At 30.8% G+C, this 19,354-nt stretch overlaps 1 protein-coding gene across 1 annotated transcript; it reads left to right on the top strand.

Annotated features, from left to right (window-relative positions):
• The first annotated feature begins 13,968 nt into the window (after positions 1-13,968).
• On the top strand, positions 13,969-18,864 carry LOC137918394 (circadian clock-controlled protein daywake-like). Its single transcript, XM_068761191.1, has 5 exons — positions 13,969-14,053; positions 15,521-15,740; positions 16,069-16,199; positions 16,875-17,027; positions 18,713-18,864. The coding sequence occupies exons 1-5, from the start codon at positions 14,002-14,004 to the stop codon at positions 18,862-18,864; spliced, it is 708 nt and encodes a 235-aa protein (XP_068617292.1). The 5' UTR covers positions 13,969-14,001.
• The last annotated feature ends 490 nt before the right edge of the window (positions 18,865-19,354 follow it).

Below are 19,354 nucleotides of genomic sequence, written 5' to 3' on the forward strand. Positions count from 1 at the left end.
TAGAAACTAAATTAAGAAATAGTATTTTTGTTTATTTTAAATGAATGTAGTGGGATAATCTATAATAAATAATGAAACTATTCTTGGATGTTAATTAAGTTTGTAAACCTCTATTGATAGTTTTAAGATAAACATTTTATAACAAGCACTTGTATGTAAATCGATTTCTTCCACTTGGATTTCTTTCCTTGCTCCTTTTTGTAACTATAAGAATTTCGTGTGAAAGAATTGACCAATTAGATGTGATTTCAATTCTAATTTTAATAAAATCTTCCTTTCTTTACTGACTTTTTTAATTTGGAACTGATAAAATTATTAAAATAACGTTGAATATTAAACGAGTTCCGTGTGAAAGACCAACCCGAGGTCTTTTCTCGGGGTGTCCTAGCACCAGGTCCATTGAGCGTCTTCCCAAATCATCTTAGGGGTCGGTAATAAAGTTTCTAGGTCGGCAGTGGGCTTCTGTGCATTGTTACAAAACTATGTTTAGTTTACGTGCCATCTGCGTCCTGCCACTCAAACCCTATTAATGACAATGTGGCAAATGAACGTTGATCAAAATTTAAAGCACAAACCTGGTATCGCGTAGGCTACGTAACATTTATATTGATGAAAACAGTTATGTTCTTGAGTTATAGTTGGGCCTTGCAATATGATTTGTGCGTCATGTAAAATTTCAAATATTGTGTTTCACAAATCAAATAATTGTCACATAAATTGGGCTAGGATTTATATTAGTTAAGCTTAATATTAGATCATTATTACTGAAATTATTAAGTTGCTTTCTTTTTAATTTTATAATTACGGTTGTTGGCGAGCGTATGGACTGTATAAACGGATTAAATAAATAAAAATGATGGTTGTAATTGAATTATAATTTTACAAAACCAGGTTACAGTAAAATAATACGTAACAATGGACTTATAGAACAAACGAACAAGCAAAACTGCATAGCGACGTAAACTATCAATATAAAAATAAAAAGTATAGAGGATTTATATGACCTAGTCAGTAGCCAGCAACGGTATTCCGGTAATTATAATATACAATTCATACGTACGATACGTACAAGGCGGATAGAGTGATTGGCCGTAAGAAACAAAGAATATAGGCGCGTGTTCTTTTTTTCGGTTTATTTTTAAGCCCGACACTTCTTGAAAGAACACTTTAGCTTTACTTTCTTAATATTTTATGGGTTGGTGAGAGTTTATGTGCGCTCTTAAATGGACAGAAGTGATTAATAGATAATAGCATGAAAATTTTAGGTGCTTTCGATACCAAAGTTGTCAGAGAAACACATCAAGTTACATATTAAATAAGTATCAATATTCAAATACGCTAAATGACACGTTAAATTTTGAAATACGTCAAATCTTAGGATAAACAAGACCAATCAACATAAGAGCAGGAGAACGCGTCCGCAAATACAAACGTATGATGAAACATACATCGTTTGTTTATTATGAAACGGTAAGATGCTCTTTCAGATATAATTTTGAAGAGTCAAAATTCCCTATTCCGAATTGATACGATCACTTTTATCGATTCGTAATACGGAGTTACCATGTAAGACATGAGCCAAGAATATCATTACTCATTATTTAATTGCTAAGAAAGGGTAATAGTATATTAAGTCCTCTCATATGAATTCTTGTGGAATATCAATTATTAAATACATATTTTAATTATTAATTAAAATTTGCTAGTTTGTCAACAGGATCAAATTTTTCGAGAAGGGCTAATAATTAACTAATTTTTTAAAGGTTACATTAAAACAAATCGTCGGTGCTTATTTAAGTAAAATATAATTATCTATTCAGGTTGATTGGTTATAGGTGTAAAAGGTTTAAAATAGTGAATTACACGTAAAACATTTGGTGTAAATTAATAAATGATGCCTACAAAAATCAATGGTTTGAGTAATAATATATAACGTAATTATAATATTCTATATTTTCAAAATTCGGATAACGTATTAAAATAAGTTATTGTTTACTATATGTCCCTGCAGGCTTTATACTGCTGGAAGTTATTGGCCTTTCGCATTCCAATGAAAAGAATAAATCAACTTACCGTGTTTCAGAGTGCTCACATCATATAGGTATTTGGAAAAAGGTGTACATATTTTAGGGCTTTTTGCAGACAAATGAATTATAAATTTATCCCATAAACGCTTTTCCGCTTAAAACCAATCAATCTGTATGTAAAATCGCTTAATACGGCCTTAAGAAAATAGACAGCATTCATGTTTCAGGACATTACCCTAAATCAATCTTTCGTAGATAAATAAGAAACATTTACAGCGCGTTAATACGAGAAATAATAGGGGGTTTTCTTGCCTAGGGTAATATTATATATTATAATAAATTTGTATTATCTAATAATATGTGTTTCTGCTCTTTAGGAGGAATTTCATTTATTAATATTTTAATGTTAATTACTTTCCACTGAAATACCAAAAAAAAACACTCTTTGTGCCATTTCTGTACAAGCACTGAGTAAGTATATAATAAGAGAGGCAAAAATTGCTTAATACTAAGCTTAGCCCTAAATATCGTTACAATAAAAAACAACTTTTTTTTGGAAGTAATATTAATTATAGTTTATTTAATTATTACAGTGTGCTAGTTTCATACATTAATATAAAACCATTAAAATATATGAAGCTTATTTAAAGTGCACATTACATTTATCAAACCACTCCATTTTAATATTATGAAATATTTTACAATATATTGGCGCAAAAATAGGAATACGCAAGGAATATTCATGTTAAACAGATTCTATATTCAAAAGTAATACTTTGTTTATTTTTAATTATAAAAGTTTTTTTTAGCCAGACTAAGTAAATACAAATATTTTTATGTTAGTAAGTAAACCTTTATAATATTAATCTTTACATATTTTAATTATTTAAAATAGGTATAAGAAACCTCTATTATCTTTTCTATAAAACAAACGTTTATATATTAGCGACTGACATTATTAGAAAATAAAACAAACTAGTTATGCGTCGTAAATATACGTTTTACTAGAGATCCACAACTTTTAAACATTTTCTCGGTTAAATTCCGAACGGAAATGAAATATTAGTTAGATTATGTCGTCGAGACGTTCAGCATTCGATACTTACATTTAATTTCAGATCCGCTTGAAATTGTAATTTCCCTAGAAATCACGGCTTTATACAATTTCCTTGAATAAACGACTTCCATATCCATCAATAAAATGTTTATTTTGAAAACGTAATAAAAATTTTGATTTACGTAAGTATCGTACTTGATCCTGAATATGAATGATACGATTGATGAACGGCCCCTAAAACTTAAAATGTTTTCAATTAAAACAATATCTAGTATGTAAAATACGAGTAAGAACGTATCGGTGACAAATGGTCCGGAATGTAACATTTCAGAGACCACGGTGATCAATGTAGCCGAATTTTAAATTGAAATATTTTTACTTACCTTAAATCCTCAAGATCGTCATCATCATCATCGCTATCATATCAGCTGTAAAACGTCCACGGCTGTGCCTTTTCTCAAGGTTTCCAATATGAATGATTGGAAGCCGTCTGTATGTAATCGTCTTTCAACAATCTTAACAAGATCGACTGTCTACCGTTGCGGGTGGACACACACTCACGTCTTTAATACAACACAGTTGCTTCAACCTATCAAGCCTACTGTAAGGCACAGGCCTCTCCCAAAAATATATAAGAGGATATGCCATAATAGCCACGCTCGGCAGGCGGGTTGGCAATCGCAGTGTGGTATTATCGCACGCAGATGACGCCACTGCCCATCCTGTGGAAACTTGTTTTGGAGTTGTAGCAATCATATATAATTCTTGAACAAAAATTATAAGATTGTATTCCGGTAATCGAACCCGCGTCTCAGTTCTCTACCACTGGGCTACGCTACTCATTTTGTATATAAATGTAACTTTATTCAATTTGAAAATGAGGCCTCGATTTATATTTTACTTTTAAAGCGTCGAAAGAATCTTTTGAATTTATCTTAAAAACTTTTTAATTACTGTACAATTTATTCATCGTTTCTTCGCCCAACAATTTTATTTATATTCAAATTCATCACTCGTATAATGTTTTAGTAAACAACCTGCTTTTAAGTATAATCGTTTTCCGTATGAACATGCAGAGTAGTTTTACATAAGTCATTTTAAGCTGCATAAGAGGATAGTGATGACTGTGTTCATTTAATGTTTTACACGAATAGACTTTTGTACACATTAAGCTCACAAAACGAACCGAATAACCTTAAATTTGATCACTGAGTATATATAGGTTTTATGTTTAATAATAATGATATATTTATTGCAACCTATTAAATTAAATTATCAGTAAGCAAAAAATATTTAAAAGAGAGAAACTAATGTAAAAATACATCCCTTAGCGAACCCATAAGGAATAATGTTCGAGTACGTGTGGGTGTTTTCCTGCGTTTTTGTGTGTATTTGGGCAAGCAGACGTTATGTAGCATTGGAACGCGGATGAGACGCGAAGCACTAGTCTTCCATAGCCACATTAATTGAATAATACTACAGAAAAAATAAAAAGGCGCTGAACACAGATCATTTTCCGACTAATAAGGCTTAAATTCATAAGCGACTCGCGTTGCATTGTGAGCATGCGTTTTTGTTCATTGATTCTAAAGTTTAATTTTATATTAAAAAAAATTATAACTATAGATTAAAATTCTAGATGTTGGAACTTTTCCTTGCCATGAAAATTAAACCAAAACCAATACTGCAATATTGCAGCTCATATACCTTTGAAAAGTAGACTTGACTTGATATTACATTCCTGCAACAAATCATCTTATCCCGTATTGGAAAGAAATTGTATCAATGCAGCCAGAGCTTATTAATTCATATTTATACCATTCAAATGAATTATGCCTATTGTATAAGTACTATCGGGTAGAAAATTAAATTCCTTAGAAAGTATAAGACATGGTTCTTTTCAATCTCGACATAATCTGAATTTCATTTCAATTTCTGCTTTTGACTTCGTCTGGATCTCGTTTCTATGCTAATTGTAGCAAATTGCTCCAACTTCAACAAATGAATTATTTAATCGAACCGTGGAGTTCTGTCGTCACAAGCGGACACGTGTAAAAAGCTGAGATGTGTTTACAGTTTTGTCTTTTGCTTTTTTGATTTATGATACAAGTTTAAAACTAGTAATTTTAAATCTACGACACTTTAACAAAAACATATTAGAGTTAGTTTACTACAGAGAATAAGTCCTTGTTAACTGTACTATATTTGTCTGGCAGAATTAATCTAGCGTTCACCTAACCATACTTTTGTAAGCAAGTAAAAGGGGCAATTAAGTGTAGTGTGTGTCAACCATTGGACAGTTGTTTAAAGATGCGTTTACATTTTTTTCCTTTTTCAGAAGGTGCGCAAGTGATAATTATTTTTTACTACATCCAAAATTATCGAATTTACGATCGTTTCCTGACTTTCTTTCTTACGTTCATAATAAAAAGAATTAGCTATTGTTTCTTCAGTATGCTTATAAATGATACTTAGATCGTAGAGTAAGCAGTAAAAATCAACAAGAAAACAAATCATTCAACAAGAAAACGAATCCCTGCCATGCATACTAAAATGTCAATAGTGATTTTCCCACGTGTAAACGTATCCTTTGCTTGGTTACTAATCTATGAAATCTGATATGTAGGTAATTTGTGATATAATTTATTCGGCGAATCCAGGGTTAGGTATGGGATCAAGGTAGTATATTAAAGTGATTTATGAACCTCGGTTTTGTTTTGATTGTAATGTAAACCCTATCTTATGAGTAGTACAGCTAGATGGTGGTGAATCGGGACTAGAACCTTAGACTTTACCACATATATCAAATTATCAGTAAATACTTTAACGTTCGAAAACATCATAAATTTAAAAAGTAATCGTTTGGCGCTTTACATAAAATACCTGTAAAATCAATTACGATGCCCTTGTAGTTAATCAAAGCTTATTCGGTAAGATAGTTCTACATATCTTGAGTACGGATCAAAGGGCCATGATATATACTCGTAAAATTTCTAATAAATTTAAGACAAATATTGATATCTAATTTTAAATTAATAAAATTGCTGTCCCTACTATTGAGCTTCATAAAGGACAATGTACACGATTCTAACAACAACAACAAACGATCTAGCGACGCGATAAATTTATATCTAAGTAAATTCAAAAATTTGTTGAGCTTGAGCTTCAAATGGAATAATATTTTAGTCCAGACTATGTTAGGATAAAGATGTTTGGAAATGAATTATTGTAACTTTAGAGAAAAAGAAAAAAAAAAGTTAATACCTCATATAAAAAAAAAAATACAAACGCCACCAAGGTTTTGTTCATTTTTTCAGCAGGTGGCGTGTCATGAACTAACGTAAACATAATTTAAAAATGACGACTATAAATGATTATGACTAACTTATATAATAAAGCTATTTTGACTATGACCCTGGCATGTGTTGTTCCCCAATGGTTTTGCGTGGTATTTTTATTATTATTAGTGTTTCACTGTCTCTGGTAGGAAAAATTTTATGAAACCGATTCGGTATTAGTTTTGCTTATAAAAATTAAAAAAATATTTTAATGAAATGCGTTCTTAGCTGACTTTTGCACTATAAAATTAATATTACTACCAAATTTCAAGTGCTAGAGACTTACGTTTCTAGAGATATCGTGATGAGTTAGTACATATAAGGAAGTTCCTTATACGAGTACGTATGTTAATTCGCGATCAGAAATAATAGCCTTAAAATAAAGGTTATAGTAACTTGCAAATAGTTTCATCGATTCTGTATAATAATTTCAAGTAGCATTTTCCTTGAAGGCTATATCTAATATATAAAATTCTCGTGTCACGGTGTTCGAACTTGAACTCCTCTGAAACGACTTGACTGATTTTTACCAAATTTAATATGCGTATTCAGTAGGTCTGAGAATCGGCTACTATCTATTTTCAATATATATAATATAATTTTTTATTTCCCCTTAGTGATAAATGTTGTTCACACTTAAAAATTTTTTTTTATTTTTTTAACGAAATTTTTTGTTTTTATTTTTTTTATGATACAGCATACAAGAATACATACAACCATATTTTTCACCCCTCTACAATCAACCCTTATTTTTTATTTGTAAATTAAAATATCATTTTTTTTTGCAAAACAACGTTTGCGGGATCAGCTAGTAGCATATAAATTCAATTATACACTCATGACTGTGAGTATGTTAATAAAATACATAAACTTTTCTTAACATCTAACAAATTCTTTATCCTTAAAGCGGACCAGTTTATTAACCCTACATGTAAACACAGGACGCGACGGTTACTTGATTAGCGACGGAAGGAACCGAGTTAACGAGATTTTCTAGTTACCGACGGCCAAGTTTTCCTAGCGGAGCCGATAAAGTTACCGTAAGATCAACAGCACTGACATTAATTAAAAAAAAATAGGAACTTTGGTAGAATTTATTTGAAAAACTACTTTTTATTCTTATTAGGTTTAAATTTTTTACTTACTGTCAGTCCTATTTTTAAACCATCGTACACAATTTAAATAAAAATGTTGTGAAGATGACGTTAGTGTATGTTCAGAATAGTTTTAAGATTTACTGTAATGTTTTTCGTATATATTTATGTTTACGTTGTTAATGTGTTTAAAAATTAAATTAATTTTTTTTTTACATGTTCAAGCTTAACTATTTCATTGATTATATATTTATACATATTTTTACATAATTAGTTGTATATATAAATACGTTAATTTATAGATAAATTTTGTGGTTCAACTAAAAAGAATTAAGTTATAATATTTAAATCGTCAGACGTCCATTGTAAGGTATGGGTGGGTCTCTTCTAAAAATTGCCAAAATGACCAGTCCTGCGCAGCCCGCATTTAACAACTTGGGCAGCCTTGATTACTACTTATAATATTTTAAATAATTATGTTACATTTGTTATTTGATTTTTTATTACTGTGATGCTGCGGAGCCTTAGAAAGGTTCTGTACCAGTCAACCCAGAGTGGTGCAGAGATAACCACTAGGCAGATGAGTAATTATGAAAACACTACACCGTTTAACCATTTACGAATAAACGTAAATTTACTTTAAAAGGAGGACATAGTATGCATCGCCTTTGTTGTTTCACGCTTGTTGTAGGTTGGCGATCGTATTGAAGTATGGAATCAGGTTTCTGAGCAGTTGCAGTCTTATATAATTAATGTACAAATTGTGAATTATGTGAGGTTGTATCCCGGGATTCGAACCCGCGACCTACAATCGCAAGTCTTAGTTCTCTTCCGCTGGACTATCGCTGTTCAGTACCAAACAAATTTCTATTTTAGAATAAAAAGAAAATATTTGGTTGGGAAGTGCGAACTGAAAAAATAGACATTGATTTTCTTTTTGAACGTTTAACGACTTGCAGACTGTATGATACCGAAGGGTACTTTATTATTTTATACATGCTGATTAGATCAACGTTTACACCTTGAAGAGGTGAACGTATAGCTTGTTTTCTATCAATTATTGTACGGTAAGTAGACCCTATACAAAAACCAATGATTTCAAACACAATTAATAACGTAATGATAATGTAGTTAGAAAAAGTGTATTTAAAATTCGGTTTATGTACATTTAAATTAATTATTGTTTACATAATGTCCCTGCAGTTTATGTACTGCCTTTTTTATGTACTATTAACCTGTTGCATTCCAATAGGTAAAAAATAATGTTACTTATTTCCGTGCGATCACTTTTTCAGGCTGATTGTAAATAGATGTAAAAGTTTCAAACTATTTTGCTGAAAAATTAGTTATACTTTAACTATTTTAAAGCATCTACACTTATAGCCAATTATCCTATATATTTATTCTAATTACAATACATTTTGTAGTGCTCAAAATCGTGTACATTTTGTCTTTATCGAAGACATTCGTTAAGTCTTACAAGACTTTATATTGCTGCTTGCAATCAATATAAATAATGTGTTTGAAAGCAAAATTTTTAGTGAAAAGGTGTAAAGAATCTTTTTGAGAGCAAATTATTTAAATACATTCAATTTAGCGATGACGCTAATATTACTTAAGACAAATATATTATTTATTTATTTAATTAATATATATATATATATTTATTTATATATATATATATATATTTATTTATATTTATATATATATATATTATAATATATATATATTTTATTTATTTAATTAATGCTACTGTAACGCAGAATTTATTAGGCACTCAAGTCGTTATTAATTTTGTTCTAATCTCTGTATAAACATTTGTCTCCTGCAAATTTGCTGACGTTGTTCTAATATTGCGGGCTTAAAAACTTTAGGAGCTTCTTTGTAATGGTGAATCATGATCCAAATTTTGTTTCATTATGTAAACATTAAATTGAATAAATCGTTGCATTATATTCAGATTTTATATACGACAATAGTTGTTTTATTAAATTTTAATAAGTTGGGAAAATATTTTTACTTGTTTAATATTTATCAAGTAAATATAAACACGAAAAGGTTTTCTTTATAAAATAAAAAAAACAAATATTTCATTATTATTATCAAAATGATTTCAGGTGGAGGATGTCAATTGCTAGTCTTAAAACGACCTCATTGACACAAGTTGTGGTCATCGTTTTCTAACGACCTTTATAAGGTTTAATTATTATTATTATTATAACTTTCTACCTCACCAGACTTTGTCCGGGCAAAAGATTGTGGTCGGACGTAGTTGCATTTATCGGAAACCAGTTTTTACTTTAAGATAAACAAAATTAGATTAAGGGGTTCACTTGATTGTATACAATATAACAAGCGAGCATTTATCACACCCTTATTATCATGAGATGGTGAAAGTATTATCATGAGTATAACAAAATTACTGAATTAACACGTGTTTAATAATTTTGCAAAGCTGTTGTAATTTGAAATATTCTTGGGGTTTTTTTTCTACTTTGATAAATATTTTTAATACCAGTCTTTAGTGCTACATATCCTTACTATGTATGTATTCATATATATGTTTATATGTATATATATATATATATATACACATATATGTATATATATTTATAAATAAATAAAAATATAGTACTTATAAAAACTGTTTACACTATTGTTGGATGTTATACTAGCTATTAGTTTTTTTTTTGCTAAACTTTTTAAATTTATTGAATAATTAATGCTCGGTAATTGAAATGTGAATAAAATCGGAAAGTGAGTGATTTATTGAGTGTGTCAGAAAATTTTTAGTAGGAATATTTCCAACGGCAGCCCTTTGAACTGATGAATTCCAAAGATAATACCTAAGGTGTAATCATTTGTGATCCTTAGGAAGATGGAAACACGTGGTTCTGTGTTGCTTTTGCATGGTGAGGTTATCGAAAGAGTTTGCGTTTCCTATCAACATCTTCAAAGCCAAGAGCCCTAGGGTCTGGGGCCTTTGAGGTTTGTAAAAGGACCAGGGAATTTCCATTACTTATATGACCGCTTTAAGACCGCCGGATCTATTGAGAATCTCTGGGGGAAGACTATTTCCAGCAGTGGATGTCTTATGGCTGAAATGATGAGAATGATAATGATGATATTATTGTGGTGATGTTAAGCCAAAAATAACCTAAAAATTTCTTTCCGGTTTGAAATATATTCGTTTTACTCATGAAATAAAAAAATACATGATATATAAATGGGAATTGTTGTCAATATTTCAAAGTATTATGTTAAATTATTTTCAGTTTTTCATCTTAGATCACAAGGTTACGGTATTAATCATGTTGTGGATGAACTCAGAATTTACAATTTATTAGAAATATGAGCGAGTATTAATTGTTAGTCAGATTGAATGTTCCTTATATTTATCATTAAATATTTAATTTTACGTTACCTCTTGACAGTTTGACAGGTGACCTCCAGCATGTTCATTGTATGTTGTATTTATTCCGATTGAGATTAAATACTTGTTACTTTATTAAATTATTCATAAAATATAATAGAGATAACAAAATAATAAAAGACACTTGTCTATGTATGTGGAGTGGGTCGTTATAAAGTCAAGTCACGTCGAAAATGCGCGCCGGGAGGAACAAAGAAATAAACATGGTAAAGTGAAAATTTCTGACGTTCTGCGGAATAAAGTTTGTTACTTGTTTTGAACAAAGGACAGTTATAGTCGCATTAGGACATAATAACGCTTGCAATGAAAATAAAATATTGCGGCTGCATTGGAATTTATAAAGATACTTATTGTTTTACTCTGGACACTAATTATAGAATTTAAAACGTTATTTTTAAATCACTAGTACCTAAATAAAATTGTTTACGTCTCCAGTAACTACCTATCTGGTTTATTGCAGTCTGGTTTTTAAATGACAGTCATTATTCAAATTGTATAATAGTTGGTTTAATAAATGTTATTTTTTGTAAATACATATGTATTACATACATAGTCGGTCTTTAATTATTATCAGTGACACAAAATGCGTAATAATTTTTGTGTACTCAGTTATTAAATACCTTTGATACATGGCACCGAAATAGATTAGGTTTTCTACGATGGAGTGTATGCTCAAAGAGGACCGAATAACAGTAATTGCGTAACACCGTTGTGGTTACGAGCAAATTACGAATTTCGAGTTGCTCAAAAACTTTAATATCACGAAAAGATTTATTATCGTACGCACACACACAAGAGGTACAATGAAGTCTCAATAATAGATGACAAGAAGAGATCTGGCTGGCCTTGATCCGTTAGACTAAAGGTTATCAAAATACCAGTATCTAAGTAAACGTCTTATGGAGCTTTTCGGCACTAGACAGATTCCGAGGCCCAGTATCCATGGACACATATAAAATACTTGGATAAAAGGTAAAGGAAAAAGAGTATAGACAGTAAAACAATGTCGGAGAAACAGATTGAAAATGTTATTATTTATTGAACCGTATTGTTGCATACGTTACAGATTTCAAAATAAATAGATATATTATATGTTGCCTTGCGTAGAGGTTTTCCGGTGCGAATAAAAAGTTATCAAAGCAATTAAGACGCGAATAGCTGAAATTTCTGACCGCGATAAGAAGTTACAGGCTCTTCAGATGAATTTGAGTAGAAAATCGTGGAAAAGTACATAACGAGGACCTAGGAAGGCTTGGTTTGCAAGTCAAAATATTAGCAACCTTCCTCTAGTCCAGATCTTATGGCTTCGGGTTACAAAATATGGCAGGTTATGGAAGCTACAGTGTGTGCTAGATGTCATAAAAATTAGGACAACGTAAATTCTTCTTTGATAAATCATTAGCCGAAATAGACTTTAATATGGTACGAGCATCGTTCGAGAAGTGAGGTTACTGATTAAAGGAATGTGTCAAATATAGAAGCAGACATTTTTAATCTTTTTTGTAAAAAACCATAGTTTTAGGTTTATTGGTAATTATCCTTGTGACAGTATTTAAATACCTTCTCCTTCTTCTTTTTTTCAGCCGATGGACACCTACTGCAAGGCCCAGGCTTCTCCCGAAGATAGCCACGATGACAGGTCCTGTGCTGTCCACAATCATCGACTTTTCGCGACCTTAACTATATCGTCGGTCCACTTAGTGGAGCGCCTATCCACGCCGTATCTACCTATTACTTAATTTTTATTCGTAAATTTATAGAAAATGTTAAATAATAATAAGACAAATTGAGCAGCAATGCAATCTATAAACAATTTAGAGTAACACAAGGAAAAGCTGTTCCTATTTACATATACATAGGTCTTTATTAAACTGTCACAATTATTAACAGTAATATTAAATCCAGTTGCTTTTTACTTTATAGTATATTTATATTTTGCTAAAATATATTAAAGATATATTTTAGCAAAATATAAATATAATTATGCACATATTTGGTATATGAAAACATATACGTTTAAATCGTATCTTCATTTTTTTTGTTTATACCACAAGGTGATACGCTTCAGAATTTTCTATAGTAGCGCTACCTAAAGTTTTGTCATATTCCCTAGATTATGAAGGACCGCGTTATGCTCTTGAAGCATCATCTATATTATAAACGTAAACGGGATCCTCGACTATAAACAGTACATTGTGTTATTCTGAGCACAAATTGTAATGAAAAGGCCTTCTATGAAAAGCCTCCTGGGTAAGTTTATAAGTGTCATAGTGTTACCGGCCGCTTGATGTCATAGCTGTAAATTTAAATTTGTCGCAGGGCAGAGCATATAGCGCTATTTCAATTACACTGCTAAAAGAGAAAGGGACAGATGATATCAGAGGGCTTTAAGGATTATAAAGATATTTAAAGACGTGTTTATATGCGGCTACTTTATACTTGAAGGGCAAGTAACATTGCAGGTGTTATTTTTATTATCGTCTCTCCTCGTTTGGCGAAAAATTTCTGCCTATTTCTCGCGAGGTTTTAATTATATGATAACACAAAGACATACCTAATCATAGGTTAAAAAGCAAATTATTAAAAAAATACGCCAAACAAGAACAACGGGTAAAAATGTGTGTTTAATATACCTGGGTGGATGTAAACGCTTCTTTGGCTTGTTATCCTTATTAAACTTTGAGATTAGTTGTACACTTTTATACATGCAAGTCTTTCCTTTGATAACTAATAAATATATATGTTTCATTTTATTTATGCCATTTTGCAGATTGTTATAATTATAGGCCATATTAAATGTAATGTACTTAAATAGCCCGGCATATTATCTAGACATGTTAATTACAGTTATTATTATTACAATATATATTTTTATATAGGTCGTATATCACTAGTAATACTTATTATGATCTCAAGTCTAGATGTAATCTTAAGTTTTTTATTTTGCTTGAATAAAGCTACTATGCTGTCAGTATAAATAGTAAAACGCAAGTAGATATGCAACAGTACGATTCTTGTTAGCATTTCTCTCAGTACTGTGACTGGTTTGAAAATGTTATATAAAATAATTTTATTTCTATTACTCGGAGCGGTCAGTTGTGCAGGTTTGATATATTTTACAATTGATTACTAGTATTTTAGTAAGATCTATGCTTCAAAAGTAATCTTATATCGCACGAAGTAGATAATTATTCCTTAATTTTATCAATTTCTTGGCACGTTGAAGTAGCAATGGCCATATAACGCGTAGAATAGATGGCTATACAAGGGTACGACCGAATCAAGGTCGTATGATGCGCATTGGCTTATTCCAACTGATCTTTTTGAAAATCTATAGAGTAGATCTTTATCTACCAGTGGACGTCTTATGGTTTTTTTACGATTACGATAATGATGAATAATTTAAATTGGCAAACAGATGTCAAGCAAAACATTGTTACAACTTTTACAAAATACAGTATTTATTAAAAAAAAAAGTTCTCTAACATGTATTTAACTTATTTATATACATATAACATGAAACTAATTTTAAATGGATTTCATTGGAATTAATAATATTTTAACGGATTTTTTCCGGGGCAATTGAAATTAAAAAACATTATTTCAAAGGGCATGGTGGTTTAATGCTTGACTTGGAAACCCATAATTAATGAAATCTAATCTATAATGATATTATAGATAAATAGTGTAATCAACTTATATATTGTAAAATGCTTAAAATGGTTTATTATCTTCATCATTTCAGCTATGAACTTCCACTACAGGATATAGACCTCTCGCATAGATATGAAATAAGATCGGTAGAAAGCGTCATCTAACGACCTTAATAGGATAGACTTTAACTCCTTATATTGTCCTATTTACATTGTTAATATTAATTGTTTATAGCGTGTTTTATTATTATTTATAGAAAAGGTCTCGGAGGTTTACTTTAAAGCTAGCTGGTATATGGCCTTGACTGCGTGCGCTTACAATGGGCATACGTGTTTAAATTTGTCCAATTTTATAGGAATGTAATAAATTTGTATATTATGTTTATTATTTGCGATCCTAATTAAAATGAAAATTTAATATGATCTAAAACTAACCATTCTAAATCATAAGATATATACTAAAGGAACATGGTATTCATAAACCCGAAAAAAATAATTAAAAACTGCTGAGCGAGTACATTTTTCACTAAAAACGAGGTTAGACTAATATATTTTGCTATAAGCTTTACAATAAGTTCTAAGCATCGTTATTGTTACGATTTGTATGTATAAAGATGCTAAGAGATTAGATACATACAATTTTATGATTAAAACGCAGGCAGTGGTAATACGATACATTGAAAAAAGTATAATTTAAAAGTCCTTGAGATGCCATGAGATAATTCTAGATTAAGTTCGTAGTTCGGACCAACAAAGACAATTAACTTATTAATTATTCATTGCAGTTCTGATTAATCACGACGTATGAATGTATAGCTTTTCTTTTTCGTAATTATGGGTATCATTTAAATACACAAAAACTACTTGAAAGAAATAATACTTGTTTTAGTTGCTAGCTTTTAACATATTTTTTTTTAGTTTTGCCTGCAGAAAAATGTAAGTTAGAAGACTCATCGTGCATGGCACAAGCGTTTCAAAAGGCGATACCTATTTTTATGGCTGGTATGCCCGAATACGGCGTTGAAGTATTAGACGTGATGGAGCTGGATCCTTTAAAGTTTGAATTAGCTGGACTAAAGTTCAGTTTAAAGGATGGTCGCGTAAAAGGATTGAAGAATTCACTAATAAAAAACATAAAGTTAGTAATACATTATTTATATTGTTGAACTTTAAGCTTGTATAGTCAAATTTATAACGGTTCAAAGTTTTAGTTTTTGCATTTAAATTAAATACTCTAATATCAGGGAATAACTGATTCAGGTAATAATAACGTAAACTTGGCTATTACTATAGAATTCAATTAAATTATTATTATTGCAAAAAACAAAAATTCATAATATAAATTTCGTATATTTTAAATTAAAAAATACTGTTTTGTTCAGACTTAAACGGTATATTAAAAATGACAAATAAAATTAGTGTTTGTAATTAAATAATGTGTTTTAAATAAAACACGCTTGCTTCAGATGGGATCTGAAAGGAAAGAAATTAAACGTAGTTTTTCACTTCGACGCCAGCATCAAGGGTCATTACACCGCCGATGGCCGCATCCTTATCTTGCCCATATCCGGAGATGGCCAAATGAAACTTAAATTAAGTAAGTGACTTTAGAAACAAAAAAAAAACAATCATATATTTTGTTTAATTATTAATTTATAACCTAAATTTATATTGCAGTTATTTTTTAACTTTATTACGAGATTTATTTGAGATATGTATACCCGATATAGTATATTCCAAACACCCGAAAATGCTGTATAAATATATTTTTGAATATACTCATCGCAATACACTGCGATTTGTCGCCCCTACGATAATTTATATAGAAGCTCGATCACAGTCCTGTTCTAATTTTACATTTAAGCAATTTTATGTTTGAAGCATATCTTGTTGAATTCTGGTCCAACAGTTTTTACGCTACTATGTTTTGATGGTTTAGGATTCTATCTTTGGATCACTTTTTATGTCCAATGATTCCCTCTTTACGTACGTACGTATTCGGAGGTAATCGTGTAATTGTTTTTTAGACACCTATACGGCATTTGGAATAAATATTTGTCGAGTCTTTTCATGGTATTTAGTATAAAAATTTGTCTAATACACTGTGTGATTCAGAATAGACCTGTATTTATTGAAAGTTTATATTTGGTATCATAAACTATTTGAAGGAGATTTTATGGGTATCTAAAACAAACAATAAGATGCCGACATAACGATTTAAAATTACTCGTAGTACACGTTTATTGGTAAAAGTGGTTTGGATTACTTTTAGAAAACCTGGAAATCGGTTTGGAGCTCAAATATGAGATGGAGGAAAGGGACGGAAAAAAACACATAGCGCCAAAGTCTTACACTTATAAATATGAGGTCAAAGATGGCGCAAACTTCGACTTGACGAATCTATTTAACGGAAATAAAGAATTGAGTAAGTAGATTTTATTATAAATTCCATTATTACATATTGTTGAATTATATTTATTTTTAATGATAATACTCGTAGCATACGGGTACCATATTATCTATGTAATTAATATCATATAGCACATGTAAGATATATAATAAACTAACTGTCCCAATAGACTTTGTTTAACCAGAAGTTATTAGGCTGTCGTGTCAAATATAAATATAAATCAATTAATTATGTCATCGATAGATACAGATCGGAGCACCTAATAAACGACGACATAAATTTGTAGAGTAGTAACTGTCAAATATGTTAAGTTCAAGACGAACTGTTAAAGGAGGGAAAATTCAATAGTCTATATCTTCTCAATTTTTTTTCCGCGTGATTTTCTTTTTTGTTTATAAAAACGTTTTATGCAGTGATAGGAAACTTATAATGCAAAGTATTTACGTCAATTTTAATAAAAAAAAACTTTTTTAGTTTTAAAAGTTCCTTGTTGTTTCTTTTGAACCATAGATTGTTTTGTTACCTTTAAATGTAACGTAGTGAACGTAGGTAACCCTAACGCGCTATGGTAACTATAAAATTCGAGGTCCCAATTAGGTAACTCCTTGCGCCGCCTTCAAGCTTAGGGACGGTAAAGTAATCTTGATTCTAAAGTCACCTCTATTCCTTATTGTCAACGGACAAATAACATTTGTAATGTAAAAAAATATACATTGCTGTTTTAGAAAACAAAAAACCGTTGCTAATTAAATTATAACATTAATGACGCACTTTCTTATTTCTCAAGATAGGATGTATTGCGCATCATAATGTACAACAAAACTCAGCTAAGCACTACATTTACGGGCGGTCCGTATGACATACTAAAGGATGAACCGCCTCTTTATCTCTGTACTTATTACATACAGATATATTTCTACTAAAATCCTTAAGTCAGAACGAATAACTAAGATTCTAATTACTGAAAATTGCACAATATTATTATTGTTTTAGTTATAATGTTGTGACCTTGCTATTACGAGTAAATATGTGCGTCTAGTACCAACGTACTTCGGTCGCACGAGCGAATTTCCCCGGCCACTGCCACTTCAAACGAGTTATTTCGGTCTTCACGCACCCTTAATTGAAATCGATTACGGAAGCCTATAGACTTTGATGACCAATAGGGAGAGAACCATAAAATGATGAGAATTGAGTTAAGAAATAGTAGCATTATGTTGATCCGGTTATAGCACCTATCGATTCTAGCTTCAGCGTTTTTGGCGGCTCATATCATTGGCCAGGCCAAGTCGAAATCACTTCTCGAAGGTCAATAACCTCAAGAAACATCCGTGTAAGTGGCATGAGAGTTTGGCAACCTTCCAGCTCGCTGGAATAAGTAACAAAATGGCCTAAGGAGAGGTTTCCAAGCTTAGGTAGTTATAAGGGATTGAGGCTACACGCACTATACGAGTTATCAAAATCGCGGTATCTTGCATATAGGAAATATGGCAGGCAGGCAATGTGGTCTAAAGGGCCGATAAAAAAGAGCATGAGCGCCGACGACAACACGGTGTAGCGGTTTTGATACTACTGTAGCACTATGCCACTATAAGTCCATTTATTGCTTTGGTAAAAAAACATTTGTCAAAGACAAAAACTTGAACTTCGCAAACTTCTTCAATTTTTGTACGATGTTAAGAGTTTTTTTTATATTTCAGGCGACCCCATGCTTATTTTCTTGAACGATAACTGGAAACAAATAACAGAAGAATTTGGAGGTCCTATGATAAAAGTGTCGTCGAAGAAGATATTTGACAATATTGTCCGATTTTTTGCTAAAAATCCGATTTCTGAAATAGCTCTTCTATAATATCACTTTTTATTTCCGACACATTTTGCTTGTTGTTCTAATGTTTTTTTTACTAATAAATGTAGTAAATCGTTTTTATTATCCTGAATAAAAGAGGATACATATAACATATGCAGTTTTTATGAAATAAATCTTTACGAAGGTTTATTTTGCTTTCTTCTACACGCATTAAATATTTATTAGCACTTTATCTTCTTTATGATTCATTATTTATTAGTTAATATCATCGTTTGCTACCATTAAAGATAGTTCACAGAAAACCGTTACTTTTATGTAGCAACCTTTAAATTAGTATTTTATTTCTTATACCAGGACAGTACTATGTTGTTGACTGCGTTATATTAGGCGTTGTTTAGATTTTTCTTCACTCGGAAGTCGACCCGCTTCCCCACTAAAGAAGCCCGAGAAGTGGGTTAGTATCTTTGATATAAGCCTGGGAGTTCTAACAACCGAACTGGAATAAAGATAAAAACAGTATTTAACATGGACT

This window comes from Battus philenor, unplaced genomic scaffold (genome assembly GCF_028537555.1).
Source record: "Battus philenor isolate CCGP_79_NKW_IND1 unplaced genomic scaffold, ilBatPhil1.0.hap1 SCAF_14, whole genome shotgun sequence".
In the NCBI taxonomy this organism is placed as follows: domain Eukaryota; kingdom Metazoa; phylum Arthropoda; class Insecta; order Lepidoptera; family Papilionidae; genus Battus; species Battus philenor.

What these genes read in the sequence shown, in the direction of transcription:
- LOC137918394 (XM_068761191.1), top strand. Translation starts at nt 14,002, where the DNA reads ATGTTATATAAAATAATTTTATTTCTATTACTCGGAGCGGTCAGTTGT. An exon ending in TCACTAATAAAAAACATAAA is followed by an intron (nt 15,741 to 16,068) that starts GTTAGTAATACA and finishes CGCTTGCTTCAG; the next exon opens with ATGGGATCTGAAAGGAAAGA. An exon ending in CCAAATGAAACTTAAATTAA is followed by an intron (nt 16,200 to 16,874) that starts GTAAGTGACTTT and finishes GATTACTTTTAG; the next exon opens with AAAACCTGGAAATCGGTTTG.